This window comes from Panthera pardus, unplaced genomic scaffold (genome assembly GCF_024362965.1).
Source record: "Panthera pardus isolate Hobbes unplaced genomic scaffold, ASM2436296v1 HiC_scaffold_2, whole genome shotgun sequence".
NCBI classification, from domain to species: Eukaryota; Metazoa; Chordata; class Mammalia; order Carnivora; family Felidae; genus Panthera; species Panthera pardus.
Window position 1 is genome coordinate 30,805,611 of NW_026526765.1, and position 19,523 is coordinate 30,825,133.

At 40.8% G+C, this 19,523-nt stretch overlaps 1 protein-coding gene across 2 annotated transcripts in view; it reads left to right on the top strand.

Moving 5' to 3' along the window:
- EGFLAM (EGF like, fibronectin type III and laminin G domains) overlaps positions 1–19,523 on the top strand; it is a 178,575-nt gene that overhangs the window by 107,518 nt on the left and 51,534 nt on the right. For both annotated transcript variants that reach the window (XM_019464217.2, XM_019464218.2), the window contains exons 8-9: positions 17,979–18,094; positions 18,657–18,975. In XM_019464217.2, coding sequence (XP_019319762.2) covers positions 17,979–18,094; positions 18,657–18,975 — 435 coding nt within the window. The remainder of the gene's footprint in view (positions 1–17,978; positions 18,095–18,656; positions 18,976–19,523) is intronic.

A 19,523-nucleotide genomic window follows, 5' to 3' on the forward strand; every position in this document is an offset into this window, starting at 1 on the left:
CAGTTTCTTGAGATACTTCTTTCGTTGCACGGCTCCACTTCTTTCAACCAGAAGTACTGGGATTCCTTCTCCTGCCTCGGGGCTTCCAAGAACGCCTCCTGACCCTGAACCCTTGCTGTGTCCTGCTGCACAGGACATTCTAGCTGCACTCATGCAAACCATGTGGTTAGACTGAAGATGTTGTGTACAGTCAGAAGGTGGCATAGGGACCTGGTTGTGAACCCAATAAGAGGTTAAGAAGCTTTGGAGATCGGTATCCCCAGACGTTCTATTGTAGAAGAGTCCTGCAAGATCTTTGTGTCAGATCTGTCTAATGCATGTCTTAAAGGCGGCCTGAATGCTCAGCATTATTTCGGGGCACCATAGAGTAGTAGTCCTCAATGAGGGGTAATTTTGCCCCCTAGGGGGCAGGTGGCAAAGTCTGGAGGCATTTTCATCCCGTTATAATGAGGGAAGGTGCTATCGGCGTCTTGTGGGTAGAAATGAGGGATTCTGCTAAGAATCCTACAATGCACAGGACAGGCCTCCACAACAAACAGTGATCCATCCCAAAACATCAGTAGTGCTAAGGTTGAGAAACCCTACTATAAGATAAAAATAAAATTAGAAAATCTAACCCTTGCTCAAAATAAAATGGCTATCAGACTGGAAAAATTAACCAGCATTCAAAAATATCAGCTAGAATGAAGGATTTCTCAAACTTTTTTGGACTGCAACCCACAGTAAGAATATGCCCTTGCACTACAGCCCAACACACACAAACATATCTGTAAATGTTTGTGTGTGTGTGTGTGTGTGTGTGCAAATGTCTCACAGGACAATACTGACCCATGCTAAATGCAGAGCTTTATATTTTTATACCACTCGGTTCCATTTAAAAAAATGTGGTCGCGGGTCGTCTGGGTGGCTCAGTCGGTTGGGCGTCCGACTTCCGCTCAGGTCATGATCTCACAGTCAGTGAATTAGAGACCCACATCGGGCTGTGTGCTGACAGCTCGGAGCCTGGAGCCTGCTTCCAAATTCTGTGTCTCCCTCTCTCTCTCTGCCCCTCCCCCACTCATGCTCTGTCTCTCTCGGTCAAAAGTAAACATTAAAAAAAATTAAAAAATAAAAATAAAAAAACGTGGTCACGCCCCCACTGAATTATTTTTTACTGTTCACTAATGTGTTTGAAATCTGCAGTTTGAATAATACTGGGTAAAATATGGAAGAAAAGTGAACGCAGTTTCGTGTAAATACATAATAGCACGGAAGGACATGAAGTAAGCGTATATTCTGTACAGAAGTCACCAGAAGGATCGGCCATTAATTTCACAAATAGCTATTTTTGCCAAACCTTCTTCAAAGAGAATTAAACCAGTTCTTGCCTTCCTGGGATTCATGATCCAGTCCAGTGAACAGACTATCATACAACTACCTGTATAGTGATGTGCAGTATACAGAATGCACTCTGCAGCTCAGAGGGGGAACAGTGATTGATTTTGTGGATCAGGAAACTGGGGGGTGAATTGGTGAAGGTTCCCCAGTAAGGTGACATTAGGGATGGCTGAGTGGGATTTCTCCAAAGGGACAGGGGATGAAGAACAAGAGAATCCAGGTAGAAGGTTTTCTGGGTGGGGTGTTGAGGGAGATCTTTGAGGGTGTGCATGAGGCCGAAAGATAACAGGGCACGAAGGCAGAATGTGGAAATCCACGCTGGACCCCTGCACTGGGCTAATGTAAAACCACTCCCATGAACATGTTACTCTCTCCTGCTCTTCCTGTTCACAGGATAAATGCCACACTCCTTAGCCTGACATTTACAATCTTTCATAGTCTAGCTCCGGCTAACTTTTCTTGCCTTATCGTTCCTGGCAATCCTAGCACAAGCCCTCCACCCCAGCAGGTGGTATACCAGGGGTACCCACTGTCTCCGGAAGTCTGTGTGTTCTTCCACATCCTCATTTTTTCTTGCTCAGCAAATTCCAGCCAGATGATAATTTCTCCAGGTGTAGGTTTCAAGCATGGAAAATGGAAATTCTTCCATCGAAAGCATTGTGATGCTTCCATTTGTTATTCAGACAGTGAATTCTCAGAATTAGCATTTCATGATTTTCTCCCCCCAATGGAGAAGGGTTTGTGATGCTCAGGGCTTGGAAACCCTCCACTGAACCCCTGGCTTCTCTCTCTGTTCTTGGTTTAATCAATATGCCAATATCTATTTGAAAGTGAGAACAAATTACTCTTGTTTCCATTTATTTTGAAAAAAAAGTTTCTTGGGCACAACTTAATCCATGACCCAGAGAGAATTTAGCTTCCTCCTGTCACAGACTCTCTGTGGGGTTTTTAATCAATTGTTAGAGAAGATTGTGGGTCAGAGTAAGGACTTAAGCCAGACTCCCTTCCTTGAGTTCAGACTGGCTCTACTCCTATGATGATATTCACAACGTAGCATTGTTTTCTTCATGACAGCAGACCATGGGACCCTCCCAGCCTAATTGTTATCACCAGTGGTCTCTTCTGTAGCTCGTCAGTAAGGACTACTATCTACTAAAGCCATGCAAGCTTTGGGAATGTGAGTTCACTCAAGACATTTGAATGCATTTTTAAGTCACTCGTATTTCGCCAACACACAAAAATCATTTGAGGCAGTTTGTATGCATACCCATACACACATACATTCACACACCGTAATTAAAAACAAATGTGATACGATGATCAGAAACCAAATCAGAAATACAAATATAAATGTATGAGGTGAGATAGTCACTGAAGTCCTGGGTGCCACTAACCTCTAAACTTATTATCAAAGACAAAGAAAAGATCAAGGTTTTACAGAACTCTCCATATCTGACTCAAGAATGCAATTCAGTGAAACTAATTTTTTTTCTGGATATAGCTGTCGGAAGAAATTACCAAATGAATCATTATATAAAGAATATTGAGGGGCGCCTGGGAGGTTCAGTCGATTAAGTGTCCAACTCAATTTCGGCTCAGGTCATGATCTTACGGTCTGTGAGATTGAGCCCCACATTGGGCTCTGTGCTGACAGCATGGAGCCTACGTGGGATTCTCTCTCTCTCTCCCCACCTCTCTGCCCCTTCCTTGCTCATGTTCTCTCTCTCACTCGCTCTCTCTCTCTCAAAATAAATAAACTTAAAAAAAAATAATATTGAGCATTATAACACTGACCTTAATAGTGATTTAATGGGTGAAGAAATATTTTTTGTATAGCTAGATTTTTACTGATCCTCATTAAAAATTGGGCTGCGGTTGAGTTATGGCATTTCTCTGGGGATAATCAAACTTCACAGAAGGAAAACCCTTAGAAAATTAGAAGCATTGATGGTTAATATGCTTTCAGAATTATTCAGCAAATTCTTCATGTATATTTTAGAGACCAGCACCGAATACATACTGTTATTGGATACTGAGGTTTTTCCTTTAAACTGTAGTTCAAAGGGATATTTCAAAAGTATCTTAATTCCTTTTAGTCCACACACTCTCTGTAGGTGGTAGAACTTCCTTTGCCCTCCTAACCTGTCTATATGAATCCAATCAAGATAAGTCACCTTATGGACTATGTATTTCAGCCTCAAGTCATTTCTTTACTTCCCCATCTTCTTGTCTACACAGAAATCACCATCCTGATTCCTACGGTTCTTCTTTCTGCTGTAGAAATCTTGTCAGTTTGTGTCTAGGTACAGGTCTTTTCATTTTAGCAGCAGTATTAGCTCTTTCAAATTTTGGTGTCCTTTTTTTTTCCCCCCGGCTCAGACAAGTTTTATTTTTATGTTTTTGATTCATATTTATGTTTCCATTATTCTGGTAAATACTAAATAAATACCCATAATCCCTTGGTTTGGCTCTTGTCCTCTATATCCACATCCATATATATTATTTTCTGTCATATTTTTTCATCATTTTGGGAACATTTCTCAGGTTCACCCCCACATCACTAATTCAAGCTTCCACAGCATTAATTTTGGTCTTTGCTATCTTAGGTGTGGCTTTTCATTTTCTGAATAAAATTTTGCCTTTGTTACGTTGCTTCCTTTTTCTTTTAAAAAAAATTTTTTTTTTAACGTTTTATTTATTTTTGAGACAGAGAGAGACAGAGCATGAACGGGGGAGGGGCAGAGAGAGAGGGAGACACAGAATCGGAAGCAGGCTCCAGGCTCTGAGCCATCAGCCCAGAGCCTGATGCGGGGCTCGAACTCACGGACCGCGAGATCCTGACCTGAGCTGAAGTCGGCCGCTTAACCGACTGAGCCACCCAGGCGCCCCGTTGCTTCCTTTTTCTTATGAGCAGTTTCAAGCATAGTGAAAAATGTCAGGAATACCTCTATATCCGTGACCCAGCTTTGGGAAATCTTAATGGTTGCCATATTTTCTTCAGTGTTACAAAAATAAAACCTCACAGATACAGGGACATTCTGTACCCTGTCCCCAGTACCTTCCCAACACCATCCTTCTGTCTTCTCCCTGGAGATACATTTGCACTGTGTTATGATTTCCCTACACATTTAATCAATATACTAACATGTATATATTTATAAACTATGGGGTATTGTTTTGAGTGTCTCTGTGATAAATGCAGTGACATGCAGGTATCCTTTCGTGGTAAACTTGTCTCTACAACATTACGTTTTTGACTCTTATGCGAGTTGAATTGTAAAGCTTGAATTCATGCAACTTCACTGCTGTATAATGTTCCACCACGTAAATACACTATAGTTTATTTATCAGTTATTTGGATTTTAGACATTTAAATTCTTCCCTTTTTGCCATTAAAAACAACATTGCAATGAGCAATTTCATATATGTTTCCTTGAGCCTGTGTAGAAGAGCTTTTCCTGAGTATGTGCTTCCAAATGAAATTGCTGAGTTGTGCATGTGTATCTTCAACTCTGTCACTGGGTAGAAAATTGGTCCTCAGGGTGTTTGTAGTTACCTCTACGCCATGGACAGTGTGTTCAAAACCCTTCTTGCTCTAGATCCTTTCCAGTGCTTGGTATTATCAGACCAATAGAGTCAATCTGATGGAGGTAAAGTGATATGGCATTATTGTTTTGATTTGCATGTTCCCATTTCTGGTGAAGTTAAACATAATTTTATAAATTTATTAATCATTCTATGAATTGACTGCTTATATGTTTTACCTTTCCTTATTTCTATATATGCCTACATATAATATATGTAAATATACATTAATTTATTTAGATACATTAATGATATACATAGTGTATATCATAGTGTATATTCATAGTGTATACATGTATATATCATTACATAATGTGTATTGATAAGCATTAATATATACATTTAAAGACTAATCCCTAGTAATATGTGTTGCAGATATCTTCTGCTAGCCTGTGACTTTTCACTTCACTTATAATGTCAGTTAATAAACAGAATTATTTTATTCAATACAGTTAAATATCTCAATTTTTCTTTTATGATTTCTGCTTCCTGTGTTTTTTTAACTACTTCCTTTTCCCAAGGTCATTAAGCAAAATTTTGTTTATCCTATAAATTTGAAAATTTTGCTTTTCATATTTAAGATCTCAATCTACCTGAAATTTACATTTAGGTATGGAGAAGTAGGAGCCTAGCTTCATATTTTTTTTTCATACCAATAACCAGTTGCCCAGCACCAACTGTTGAGTCATTCATTAATCCTTTTCCCTATTGATCTGTAATGGCATCTTTCTAATGTATCAGCTCCATACATTTGTGTATCTGTTTCTCAGTTTTCTGTAGTCTATTTCTCTATCCTTTCCTGGATATCACACTGTCTTAATGTCTGCAGCTTTATAAAATTATGTTATCTGGTAGGTAATTCTACACTCATTCTTCTTCGAAATTGCCCTGTCTTTCCTTGACCTTCACTAATCAATATAAATTTTAGAATCAGTTTTTCAATTCCGTGAAAAACTCTGTTGGGATTTTAAAGTCAGAATTATGCTGAATTCTATATTGAATTTATAAATTAATTCTGGAGGGATTATCATCTTTATGATATAGAGTCATGTGTATTCAATTTCATCCATTTTTTTGCATCTTTCTAAAGTCTTTAAGTGAGTTTTGTCACACTTACTCTCCAGTCTCTTATACTTGGAAAGCTGTTTGAAATTAGTTTAATCTGTGGATCTTTCTTTCTCTGTTTTTTTGTAGTCACAATTTTCTTTCCATGCACTTTTCCCATGTCCTTTTTTAAAAATTATTTTTTCAATGTTTTTATTTATTTTTGAGAGAAACAGAAAGAGCATGAGCAGGGGAGGTACAGGGAGAGAGGGAGACTCAGAAGCCAGATGTGGGGCTTGAACTCACAGACTGCAAGATCATGACTTGAGCCGAAGCAGGTCACTTAACGAACTGAGCCACCCAGGCACCCCTCCCATGTACTTTTGAAAAGAATATGTATTCTCATATTTTGGTGTCTAGGGTTCTATATATGTCCACTTGATCAAGCTTTGTAATATCATTGTTCAAATCATCTATATTGTCAGCCTGATCAGTTACTGAGAGAGACACATTAAAATTTCTCACCATATCTCCCTGTATCTCAATCTCTTTCTCTCTATATATGTGAGGTTGTAATATTAGGTACATACAAGGTTAGGATCATCTTATATTCCTGGTGGTTCCTTTAATCATGACTTAGCCACCATTTTTTTTAAAAATTTTTTTTAACGTTTATTTATTTTTGAGACAGAGAGAGACAGAGCATGAACGGGGGAGGGTCAGAGAGAGGGAGACACAGAATCTGAAACAGGCTCCAGGCTCTGAGCTGTCAGCAAAGAGCCTGACGCGGGGCTTGAACTCACGGACCGCGAGATCATGACCTGAGCCAAAGTCGGCCGCTTAACCGACTGAGCCACCCAGGCGCCCCGCCACCATTTTTAACATTAATGATGCTGCTTCTTTTTTCCCTGAAAGTTTATGCTGCCTAATAATAATATAGTAATAATATGGATCCAGTGGCTTTTGCTAGTGCTTGAAACATCTATTACATCTTTTTTACTTTTGATCTCTCTGTCTTATGTTGTAGGTACTTTCTGGAAACAATATACAGCTTAACTTTTAAAAATCCAATCTGACAAGCTCTGTCCTTTAGATGGCAAGAATTTTTTTTTACAGTTATTGTAATTGTTAACATGTTTTATTTATTTCTGCCATTTTATTTTGTGTTCTTTACTCTGCTTTTCTCTCTCTCTTTGTTTTTCTTTTTTTTTTTTTTTTTTTTTTTTTTTTTTTTTTTTTTTGGTGATGAGGGGTGGGGAATCTTTGTCTTGGCTTCCTTCCTGTTTCCTATAGGATTAACTATATTGGGGACACCTGGGTGGCTCAGTTGGTTAAGCTTCCAACTTCGGCTCAGGTCATGATCTCACAGTTCATGAGTTTGAGCCCTGTGTCCGGCTCTGTGCTGAGAGCTCAGAGCCTGGAGCCTGCTTCAGATTCTGTGTCTCCCTCTCTCTGTGGCCCTCCCCTGCTCATGTTCTGCCTCTCTTTCTCAAAAATAAACATTAAAAAATTAAAATTAAAAAAAAGGATAGACTATATCTTCTTAGCCCTCTACCTTTCCCCTCTATTGGGATGAATTATGCATTCTTTTATTTACCATCCATAAATTATTGACTTCCAAACTTTTATAGTCTCAGGTTAATCAGTATCTATTACCCTCATAAACCTCAATCTTAACAGCCTCAATCTAAGTGAATTCTTTCTTGTCTTGCATGTTCTCTTTCAGTATTTTTATTCTACCCAATAGCCACAGGTTAGGCTTTTTTTTTTTTTTTTAAGTAACACTTCTTTAGATTTATCCAAATGTTTACCAGTTTCTCTGCCCACTACTCTGCATCTTATTCTTTACTTCTTCCTGCATCTATACTTCTTCCTGAAGTATACTTTTCAGTAAATTCTTGAGGATCTGTTAAGAGACGGTGATGAACTTTCTCTAACTTTGTGATTGAGTCTCTGTTTCACTGTTGTTGTTGAAAAACTATTTAATCCCGTAAAACTTTGTGATGGTAATGATTTCTCCTAGCATCGTGTCTCAAATTGGAGAGGAGGAATGAGAAGCTATCACCGTCTCTGGTTTAAACCATCTGGTGATCTCTAAAAGAGAACTGGACCACAGTTGATGTCCAAATGTGAAGCCACTTCAAAGGGCACCACGGAGACAGTGGTGTTCCATGCACACAGCATCAGTCATCCCGCGCTGTGGGGCAGGGTGTCTCCCTCCCCACTGCACTGCAAGCTGCATGTCCTCTGTCTTTCCCATCTCATTCTCTGTTCAGCCTCCTGGGTCCCAAGGGCAGGCAGGGTATGAACCAAGCCCTGTTTTGTACTGGCCGGATGGAGATTACACCATTTACATCAGTTTTGTGTTTTTTACCCCCAGTCTCTCCGACAGGATCCGTCTTTCACTCTCAACTTTTCTACGTCATTTTCATCAACACACGTATGCCATACTCACAGAAAAGACTCCCTTGACCCCACAGTTCTTCCCCTACCATCTCATTTCTCCGCTTTCCTTCAAGCTAGAGTTACTGTGTTGTCTATATTCAGTTACCTCCCCCTCCCTTTTTTTGACCTCTATTCACTGTTCAGCCAACTCCAACCTGCCTTTATCCCCACTGCTCATGTGAAGAGGGCCAATGACCTCCATTTTTCCAAACGTAATGTCATCCCATGAACATAGCACACACCATTAAGTTGAAAATAATTTTAAAAAATAATGAACATTTTTAATACATCTGGCTGGATAAGTCTCTAATAGAATTACAAAATTGAATAACGCAAATGCTTGATTATACTGCCAAATTATCCCACAGAAAGAGAGAAAAGGAGAGAGAGAGAGAAGAAGAGGGAGATCTCACTTTTTAAGCCAGATCCTCCTGACACTGTGGACAATAGTTTTCTGCCATCAATAATTGACAATTGCTACGAAAGTCCCAGTAAAAATGGCTGACTAGACATTTAGAGCATTGGCATTGACCAGATTAAAATTGCAGTCTTTCACAAAACATTTATTTTGCACTTGCCATGTGCAGAGCACACTGTAAGATTTGGCTCTTGCAGAGAACATTCAGTCATTCACCTGTTCTCTTTGCTAACAAATACATATTGAGTGCCCGCTGTATACATAACACTGAATTCTTAATGCCAGCCACCATTTCAGCTGTTCAGAAATGTTCTTGTTGCCCGGCTAAACGGTACGCTGCCCTTTCCTCCCCGAGTCCCCAGGTATGGCCATGGAATGTTGTCAGTGAATTATAATTCATCATTCTCTGAGGTTACAAAGATTCCAAGTCTGAAATTTCTAGCACAGCATGATGAAAATATGGCCTTGGGTTTTCCTGCTGTGTTTGCAGCCACCTCTTACATTATGCTTTGCCGGTGCATCTCCTCCTTCAGTGGGTAGCAGAGAAGTAAGTGCCTAACACCTTGGTGGTTTCTGGCCATTTGCTTAACTTTCCACGGCCCCATTATCCATAGAAAGGGAGGCTCTGAGGGAGAAAGATACAGTGGCTTGTTCTCTGTTGAATGGTTTATGTTCTTCAAAAGGCGACACCCCACAGGGGTTATGCACAGTTGGTGCGGCCCCTGTGTGTGTGTGCATAAAGATAAAGGAGTTTAAGAAGCTTTGAGGTGAGGGCTCTAATGGTCACTCCATGCCTGGGGTATCATCCTGAGCTCCAGTCAGATGAGACATTCTTGAAGCATGAGCAGAAAAGAGCGAACACTTCTGCCTACAGCTGGTACTTAGAGCAGCTCTGTCCCAACACCCCACTCCTACCACTGTGGCAACATACCCTGGATTGGTTAGATCCATTCAAATTGGAAGAAAACATTCAGGCAGATTATTTGGGGAAAAGGAAGGAGCAAGGGAAACCATTTAGTGTCCTTGCAGACCCTCTGAGTCCTTATGCTGCCGAGGCTGACGTTGAGCAGGCTGATTTTATGCACAACCAGAAGTCTCTCCCAGTGACCTTCAGGTTCACAGGGGAGCTCTTGTGCCCCACCCCCTCAGCATGCGCACAGTCGGTGGGTACATTTCCCAAGGAGAGGGTCTAACTGTGTCATTGGATCCCCATCCATTTCAGTTAGGAATGCACTGAAACTCCAGCATCACAACCACCTTCACTGCCAAAGACAATATAGTAGAAAGGGAAGTTCCAACAGACTTCCACTTGCACCTTACTGACCCAAACTACCGAGATGCAAAGGAGGCTCAGAAATCCAACATTTAGCTCCTATAGTATCTACAGAGAAGAGGTAAGGGAGGAGGGATTAAGGTTGAAATATCCGCCTTGCCCTATGATATGAAGCCCTCCTTTTGGTAGATTTTCACATGAGGCCCCCAGGGGTGGTCAGTCTGGATATGGTTGTTTAGGCTCAGACATAGGTCCTAGTTCCATCATTTTCAGCGAGGGTGGCAGGACTAAGTTCATAGAGCCGAAGCCAGAGTAACTTAATGCAGAAGAGCCGCTTGAAAGACCAACCCCAGAAGAGGTGCAGGATATGGATTCTTTTCCGGGAAAAGTCTGTGAAATGATTTCTTTAAGATCTCAGAATTATTGATAGCTTTTAAACTCTTTATGTGGGGTCCTCTTGTCCCTAGACTTTTGCTATTTAAGAATCCAGATGAATACTACTGTCATATATTTTTATTCTGCCTGCATTGTTTCAAAAGTTCACTCTTTTTATTTCTTACACATTTTGTGAATTTCTTCAATGTGCCAGGGAGTGAGTGAGGTTTTGGTGTCATAGTAGAAACCAATATGAACAGTATTGCCTTCTTCAAGGCACTTTCAATCTATTGGGAGGTCACATTTATGAAATCATTCTATAAATAAATATGTAATTGTAAGTTAATAATGCTCTAAGAGAGGACAGAACCATGGGAGTATATAGGAAGGGAACCTGACTTTATCTAGGGTACAGAGAAAACATCTCTAAGAAAGTGATTTTGAACAAATACAAGAATTTAAAAGGCAAAAGATGGGCAGTGAGAGATGAGATTTCCAAGCATAGGGAATAACATGTCTAAAGTCCCTGAGGCAGGAGATATGTCTCTGAAATGAAAGAAGAACCAATGTTCTTTCTGGGTGGAACAGGATGAGAAGGAATAAATTGCTGTAAGATGGGGCTTAGCTAGAGTAACAAGAAAGTCTCTGAAGCCGCAAAGGCCACAGGTCTGGCCTGTCATTTTTCCATCCAATCAACCGAATCTTAAATATTTGTACTGGAAGGGATGACCTAGTTTCTGTCCATGACACATTGCTTCACGGGGGACCCTTTTCCTCCAGTCATTCTTGTTTTGGTGAGTGTTAGGGTTTTGAGGTTGCCCAGTTAACACCACTTTCCCCTTTGTCCATTTTCTGAACCAACAGAAATACGGCAGCAGAGTCAGCAGATAAAGAATCAAATTGCCATCCTTATTTCTGATAAAGGCCGGGCAGAGAACGTAGCTTACTCTACAGTACAAAGTGGGTTTGTGGACTCCCCTCTGACTACGGAAGAGCCTGCTTGAAGGAAAGCTTGCATTTGCAGCAAAGTCACACCTGCCCAGGTCACTGCTTTCCACTTTTCTAGGTTGAGAAAGAAGGTGGAGCGACCAAATTTGCCCCCAAGTCCTCCTCCCCTGCCCCAGGTTCTTTGATAGATTAACTTCAGTCAGTTCAGAAATGTGTACCAAATGCTTCCATCCAGACACCAGCCTACTGTCTACTTCTGTAGGGAGGAAAAGGGGTTGGACAAGAATCCAACAGTATTTTGGGGAACTCTCTTTGCATGATTACAACTTCAGGAGTGGGGAATAACTGTTCCTCTCTCATCCGTTGCCAAGAGCTATTAAGAGAAGGGACTGCAATAACCTGGTTCTTATTAATGAAGATGAATTCTGATAAATGATATCCTATCTTCTAGGAGGCTTATAATATTGAACAGAAAGCCACAATCCCCAAAGCATGTAACTTTTGTGCTGAACTAACTTCTTTTTTGCTTTTTCATCCACAATAAATAAAATTCCCCAGTTGTTTCTTTTTCAAGCACTGCTTGTAATAACAGGTGCCAGCAATATGTCTCAATCAAAAGCGTAAACTTAAGGGTCACAGAATGTTAGTGCTATAAAGGATCCTTAGGTCATCAAATATAATCCCATTCCTTGCTTTATTAGAAAACAGGAGACCCAGAGAGATTAGGTGTCTTGTCCAAGGTCACATAGTCATCTGTGTCCCTCTCCTAATTATCTGGATTCCGTGACCAGGGATATTTCCAACTACACCATGTTGATATATCAGAGAAACTCACTATCTGGAGAACACTTGTGATGCTTTTATAAAAATAAACAGACAGGTTTTTATAAAATAAGTCATCCTTTAACTTATTAACAGTAATTTGTATTTTGTATATTAGTTTTTCCTCTAGTGGAATAACCCTTGAACTTGTTTTGCATTCATTGAGTGGTTTGACTATTCTGGTTCTAAATAAATGCTTCCTTTTTAATGTTCTCTTTTCCTAATTAACAATGTGCCAAATAGAAAGAGATAAGTTGTGTACTTTAATTACAATAACCCCAGGCCACTGAGAATTCTTATCACTATCTCGGACTGTGCATTCCGTGTTCACTTAGAAACGGCATTGGTAAAAACTTCATGTAAGCTGTGGATTTGAACTCTGAGGTGGTGAGGCCGTCCATGAACAAGAGTAGAGAGATTTATTCCAGCTTTCTTCTAGCCATGCTGTACTCTTTTCCTTAAAAGTGGGAAATTACTATTACCCCGGGTTATTATGAGGATAGGGAATTTGACAGGTTGTAAAGGATGGCAGAAAGCATCATCAGGAGCCCAGAATTCTAGATCAGCTCTGCCACCAATGCTCTGTCCCTCTGGGCAAGTCACATGGACTCTGTGAGCCTCAGGTTACTCTTCTGTAAAATGGGCTTGTGCTCGCTGATCTCTAAAGTCTTTCTTTAAAAGTCAAAATTTCTTTGACTCTGAGTCCTTGTAATTCCATATTCCTTTCCCTTTGTTTATCTCACATCCTTTGTTTCCCCAAACTGAGAAGTAGCCTCTGATTTCACAAAGATATGTGATATCGTGTTGAAAGACTAATTTTTATAAATACCAAAGGATTTTATCCAATGAATAATATATGCCTTATTTTACTCATTAGAAAGAACAGGGAATCTGGAATGATTTCCATTCTCATCAAGGTACCATTTCATAGCTGCTGCAATGCATCTGCGGTCCTTTTCTCTAAGGAGTTGCCTTCAAGACAGACTTCCTAGGTGGGCTAATGGGCAAGAGGAGACCTCAGCTACCTGCACCCATCCTCAGTTTCTCTGTGTTCTCCTGACTGAAGTATCTTATTAGATACTTAGCACCAAAAAGTCTGCATGAGAGGGTATTATGGATATTGAACTAGAGGTCACATGATCCAAGTATGGCCCCAGATCTTCTAATGAGATGCATGAACTTGATCTCAAGTCACTTTTCTTTGTGGCCTCAGTTTACATATTTATGAAATGGGAAGTTTGGACTGGATGGTGTCTAGGCTGTCTTTGAACTTTCAACTTTAGTCTGAGTTGGGACAAGGGACATTGATGAATTGAAAAGGGACAAGGATGGTGGTAGTTTGATGGGAATATGTTTGGATGAGGGGCAGAGTCTCACCCTGTAAGGATTCCCCTCCAGATATTCTCTCACTTAAATAGGCATGGCCAGCTAGGCCAGGCCAGGACAGAGCCAGAGTGTCAGGACAGAGCCATTGTGGGAGAGTCTTCTGTACCTAGAGGGAGCTTTGATGAGTATGTGAAGTGTTACTTAAATGGATGAATAAAAGGGATGTCAAGAAGTCTAAAATTATGGCTCCTGCCGTCAAGGGGTTCACAGCTGAGTTGGGAAACACAAGGGCAGCATTCCGGGGCCTGGAGTCCAGACGGTGGAAATAGCACCTCAAATATATGCTGATTTTATCAAGCTATGGAAGTTTATTCCAAGCTCATATTTAGAAGCACACATCCATGGGTGGATAACCCTAATCAGGAGGAGATAGAGGAACATCCTAGAGGTCTTGGCAGTTCCATCTTTTGTGGAATAACCATTTTTTCTCTGGAAAGAGTCTGATGTTCTCTTTTTAAAATATCACTTGATTTTAGCATTTTGATGGTGTACATTCAGCTCTGTCTCCACAGAATGCGTGCAGTTGGGAGGATAGGTAAGCTACGTGTAGGATATAGGAGAGGAAGAAAAGATGGTAATGTGGGGAAAAAAATAATGACCAGTCTTGGGGTGAGAAAACACAAGATATATTAAGGAGACAACTGGTAGACCAGTTTGGCCACTAGGACTTTTGAAGAGGGGAAAAAAGGCTGAAAACACAATTTGGAATCGGATTATAAATAGTATGATGCAGTCAAAAGAGAGACCAAAGATAAATGCTAGCTCTGCCATTTATCATCTGCATGCCTTTGAGCAAGTTATTTAATCTTCTTGAATTTCTATCTCCACATGGTAAAATGGAGGTAATACTACTTCTACAGGACTTTTTGAGGATTAATAAAAACAATGCATGAAAAGTTCCTGGCACAGTAAAAATGGTCAATAAATGTTGATTTTCTAATTCCCAGGCTCTTCCCGCCTCCACAGTGGCTGCTTCTCTTACAGACAACTGGGAAAGCAGCAACCAGAAAGACCTGGCTTTGAGTCAGGCTCGGCCAGTTACAAAGTCTTTGATCTTAGTCAAATCATTTAACCTTTTTGAGCTTCAACTTACTTATCTACAAAGTGAAATGAGCCATAATTACTTTGCAAGATTATTATAAAGTTTAGAAATGTATTATGTTACGCACACAACCATACTTGTTATTTGGGGGGGAGAAAGTAGGTTTCAGGAAATCATGGTGATGGGGGAAAGAAGGAGGGAAAACAGGGGGCACCTAGGTGGCTCAGTTGGCTAAGTATCCAACTTTGGCTCAGGTCACGATCTCATAGTCCTTGAGTTTGAGCCCCACATCAGGCTCTGTGCTGACAGCTCAGAGCCTAGAGCCTGCTTCGCATTCTCTCTCTCTCTCTCTCTCTCTCTCTCTCTCTCTCTCCCTCCCTCCCTCCCTCCCTCAAAAATAAATAAATGGTGAAAAAAAAAAAGGAGGGAAAACAAGGAGTTACCATTGAGATCCTTGAATTCTCAACCAAGAGCCTAGGATTTATCTTGTAAGTGGTGGTAGTCTTTGAAAGTTTTTATTTTTCAGATAGGGCATCATAAGACTAAGTGAAGAGTACCTTGACTTTGATGAACACAGTACAAGAATGGCAAGAATGTGCACAGGGCAGAGAGAACACCTTGGGGGTAGAAAGGCCAGCTTCCTGGAAATAAGACCCAGCTCTCTTCACATATGTGCTATATAGTACTTTTACTGCCAAATGGAATATTTCCTCTTTAATCTGACGATTTTGAATATATGAGAGAGATAGACATAGAAATGGAGAGTAAGAAAAGGACCCAGAAAAAGAGAGAGAGTCGAGGAGAGAGGTGGAAAGATACACAGATACAGAGAGACAAAAAAGAGGAAAGTGGTGTTCAAGATTCCCGGATTTTTGTGTGAAGACATCTGGCACACAGCTGTGCAGGCTGGATGCAGGTGGCTTAAGAGAACTTGCATCCAGGTATAAACCTGGAATCAACAGGCTTGAATTTTCCACTGACACGTGGGCTATTTTAAATAAAACTGTGGAGAATTGATGTGAGGGTAGTGAGAACACCACGTCCCCTGTCTCATCTCTCCTCCACCAAAATGTGCCCAAACACCTGAGAACGGCTCCTTCCCTGCTGTCTCCTGATCACCTGTTCATCACCTTTCTCTCTTCCTGGTCCAGAGATTTCTGATCAGCAGTGTGCCTGACCAGAAGGCTTCCCACGCCCTCTTTCTGTCCTTTCTGTCACATCCTTCTGTTTTCAATCTGCTTGCTATTTTTTTTGCATAAAGGAGGGTGAGTTTGCTTTTGTGACAAAGGTGTTTGGCTTAGCTTATTCTGAAAGCAGAATGGCTTTAAGTTCAGTTTATGTTTATGGGGCGCCTGGGTGGCTCAGTCAGTTAAGCGTCCGACTTTGGTTCAGGTCATGATCTCGCGGTCCATGAGTTCGAGCCCCGCGTCGGGCTCTGTGCTGACAGCTCAGAGCCTGGAGCCTGTTTCAGATTCTTTGTCTCCCTCTCTCTCCGGCCCTCCCCTGTTCATGCTCTGTCTCTCTCTCTCTCAAAAATAGAATAAACGTTAAAAAAAAAAAAATTAAAAAAAAAAAGTTCAGTTTATGTTTGTCATGTCTTCTTCCCCTCCTGCCCCCCCCTTCCCTTCCCCTCCTTTCCCCTCCCCTCTCCTTCCCTTCTTTTCCCTTCGCTTCCTAACCAGGCATCCAAACACTGGACGCCTGATGGGCATTGGCAACCTACAAAAGTCAGTTTCTGTTGCCAGAGTTGTTTATGCTGTAAAGGCTGGGGCCCAGTGTGCCCTGATTAGAGAAGGCAGCTAGTACCTGTGCCTGTGAAAACCCATTGGGAGGAAATAGGGGTGCTATGGAGCAGCACTTTGAAAGACTCTCATACCCTGGGGGAGTGCCACCTGTGTGAGCCTACGTCAGGACTGCTGCAGATCAGCAGATTTTGTGACGACCTCCCAAAGGACAATGCCTTGTCTCCTAAGAGTTTTTCTCAGCCCACCTTCCAGATCTGAAAGATCCCATTGTCCTGCTGAGATGGATGGAAATGGTGGCACCCACGATAACCTTGTAGGGGCCCTTTTTTTCTGGGTGTAGCACTGTTTGCTCTAGTGCAATATCTCTTTCTTGTTTTAAAGAATTTGTGATGAAATATTTGATACATCAAGTTCATATAAAAATAATATGAACATTCACAGGTACCCGGCATCTGTCTTAAGAAATAGACTATTATAGAGCATCCAAAGGCTTCGGTGCCTCACACCTCATTCACATCCCTTTTCTAACTTCCCCCAGGTATTTTAGTCATTGTCTTACTTTTGGGGGGAGTTAAACCATATATATATATATATATATATATATATATATATATATATATATACACACACACACATATATTTAGATATATAGATTTATTTATCTAAATAATATATTAAATTTTGCTTGTTGAATTTTATATAAATGGCATCAAACTGAATATGTTCTTTTGCAACTTGCATATTTTGCATGGAATAATGTTTGATTAAGCCATGTCAACACATTAAATGCTCATTCATTTCTCCTGCTATGTAGTATTCTATTCCGTATATATATATACATATATATATATGTATATATATATATATATATGTATATATACATATATATGTATATATACATATATATATATGTATATATACATATATATATATATATATTACTGTAATTCACTTATCCATTCTCTATTGACAGATATATGGGGTGCTACTTGTTATAAACAGCAAATTTGAAATGCTTTTTACTGTTATAAATTGTGATGCTCTGAATGTGTTTTGCACATGTTGTGGTACTCATGTGGGAGGGTTTCTCCAGATTTTGTAAGCTGGGGTGAGATTGCCAAATTGGGGTGAGATTGCTGGGTCAAAAGGTACGAACGTTTTCTACTTATTTCCAAGTATTTTTGCAAAATGGTTGCACACATGTAACATTGGTGTATGGGTCCCCATTGATCCCATCCTTGGTAATATTCTTTTATTGCCCAGCGTTTACCTTTTTGCCAATCTTGTCAGTATAAAACGGCAGCTCTTTCTGGCATTGATTAGCATTTCCTTAATACTTATGAGATGAAACATTTTCTATTTGTTAGTCGTTGATGCTTCCTCTTCCGTGTTGAATTCTTTGTGTGTTTCCAAGACATCGCGATGCATTTGGCAGAGTCCTGTCTGTGGCTGAATTAGGATAGAAAGGGGCAGAGGGAAGGCATATGTTGACAACAGTCTGCTCCTTTCTCTGTGAAGGCCCTGAGGAGGCAGGAAGTGGCCGCTATGGACCCCGCTATACAACCGACATGGGAGTCAGTGAGGATGATGACGGATTTGAAGACGACTTAGATTTGGATATTTCCTTCGAGGAGGTAACAAGAATCTCTGCTCTTAAAACCTGTGTGTTTTGGTTTTCCTGCTGAACAAGGCAAGTTAGCTGTTGGACCATGAACATTCTACTTAAAACTTATTTAAGCGGGCCCATTTGCTCTTAATACGTATTTATTTTCTCTATTAGGCTCCAGGTGCTTATAAATTAGTAGCAACTAACATGCTAATGTTGTGTAGCCAGCCCCTGCCTGCGGACTGGCAAAAACACATTTCCCACCATGTGAAAATGTACAGTCAGGTATTAGAAGGAAATGAACAATTCTTTGACAAAGTGAGGCATCTTCGTGATATTATAACAATAAAAATCATGTAATATCAGCTTTACCACTGGTTTTCTGTATAGCACAGGGCAAGGTACTTGAAATCCTTGAGCCTAAAGTTCTTATCCATAAACTGGGGTCAGTACTATCTGCCCCATCTACATCCTAGAGTTTTGAGAAATAACAAAAGGGACTTTTCAAGTATTAGACACCAACCATAAATGAGGCTGTCTAAACACTGTGTTCGTGTTAATCCTGAATCCTTTCTCTTCTCTGGCTCTAGGTTAAACCACTTCCTGCTATCAAAGGAGGACATAAGAAATTTTGGGGGGAATCCAAGATGGCACCCAGGTCAAACCCAAAGACCGCTTCTAGGCTTGTCCCCCCTACCCTAGCGTCCCTCCCAATGACTACAGTGGCTCCCCAGCCCACTCCAGCGGAGAGGAAAGGGAAGAATGGTGTGGCTGTAATGCCGAGGCTCTTTGACATGTCTTGTGATGAAACGCTCTGCTCAGCTGACAGCTTTTGTGTCAATGACTACACCTGGGGGGGCTCGCGGTGCCACTGCAACCTGGGCAGAGGTGGTGAGAGCTGCTCAGAAGGTAGGCCCTTGGTGGGGAGAAGAATGTGGTAGGGAGGTTGGTCCCATTGGGAGCCAGAGGGCAGTTTTGTGGTCCACACATGGTTTCTTCTAGCCCTTTATCTAAGAGAAGCCCCTTTTTCCATGTGCTCGCGATTAAATTAGCTACACAGGAAAAAGGTAAGGCAACTTCTGTTGCTTCTAGTTGAATAGCAGCCCTGTGTCTATGTGTGCCACACATGTAGTACTTTTGAAGCAATTAATCATCCTAAAGGCACCTTGGGGAGGTGGACTTTACTTTGATCATATCTCTACCGAAAACATGCAGCTGAAGCATGTTGCGTGAAGGTTAAGAAAGATAATAATTGAGCCAACTTACACTTACACAAACGTACAGCTGGAAAACAGGTGTCAGTGGTCTTAAAGCCATTGATTTCTTTTTAGGGTAGCAAGTTAACACTCTCCAGTTTCTCCCTAAGAGTTTCAGAAGCTCTAAGTCCCCAAGAATGAGAATCATAAGTGTAAAAAGTAGAGACGATAATGAGCTAGGTTTAATAGATTGTTAGGGGT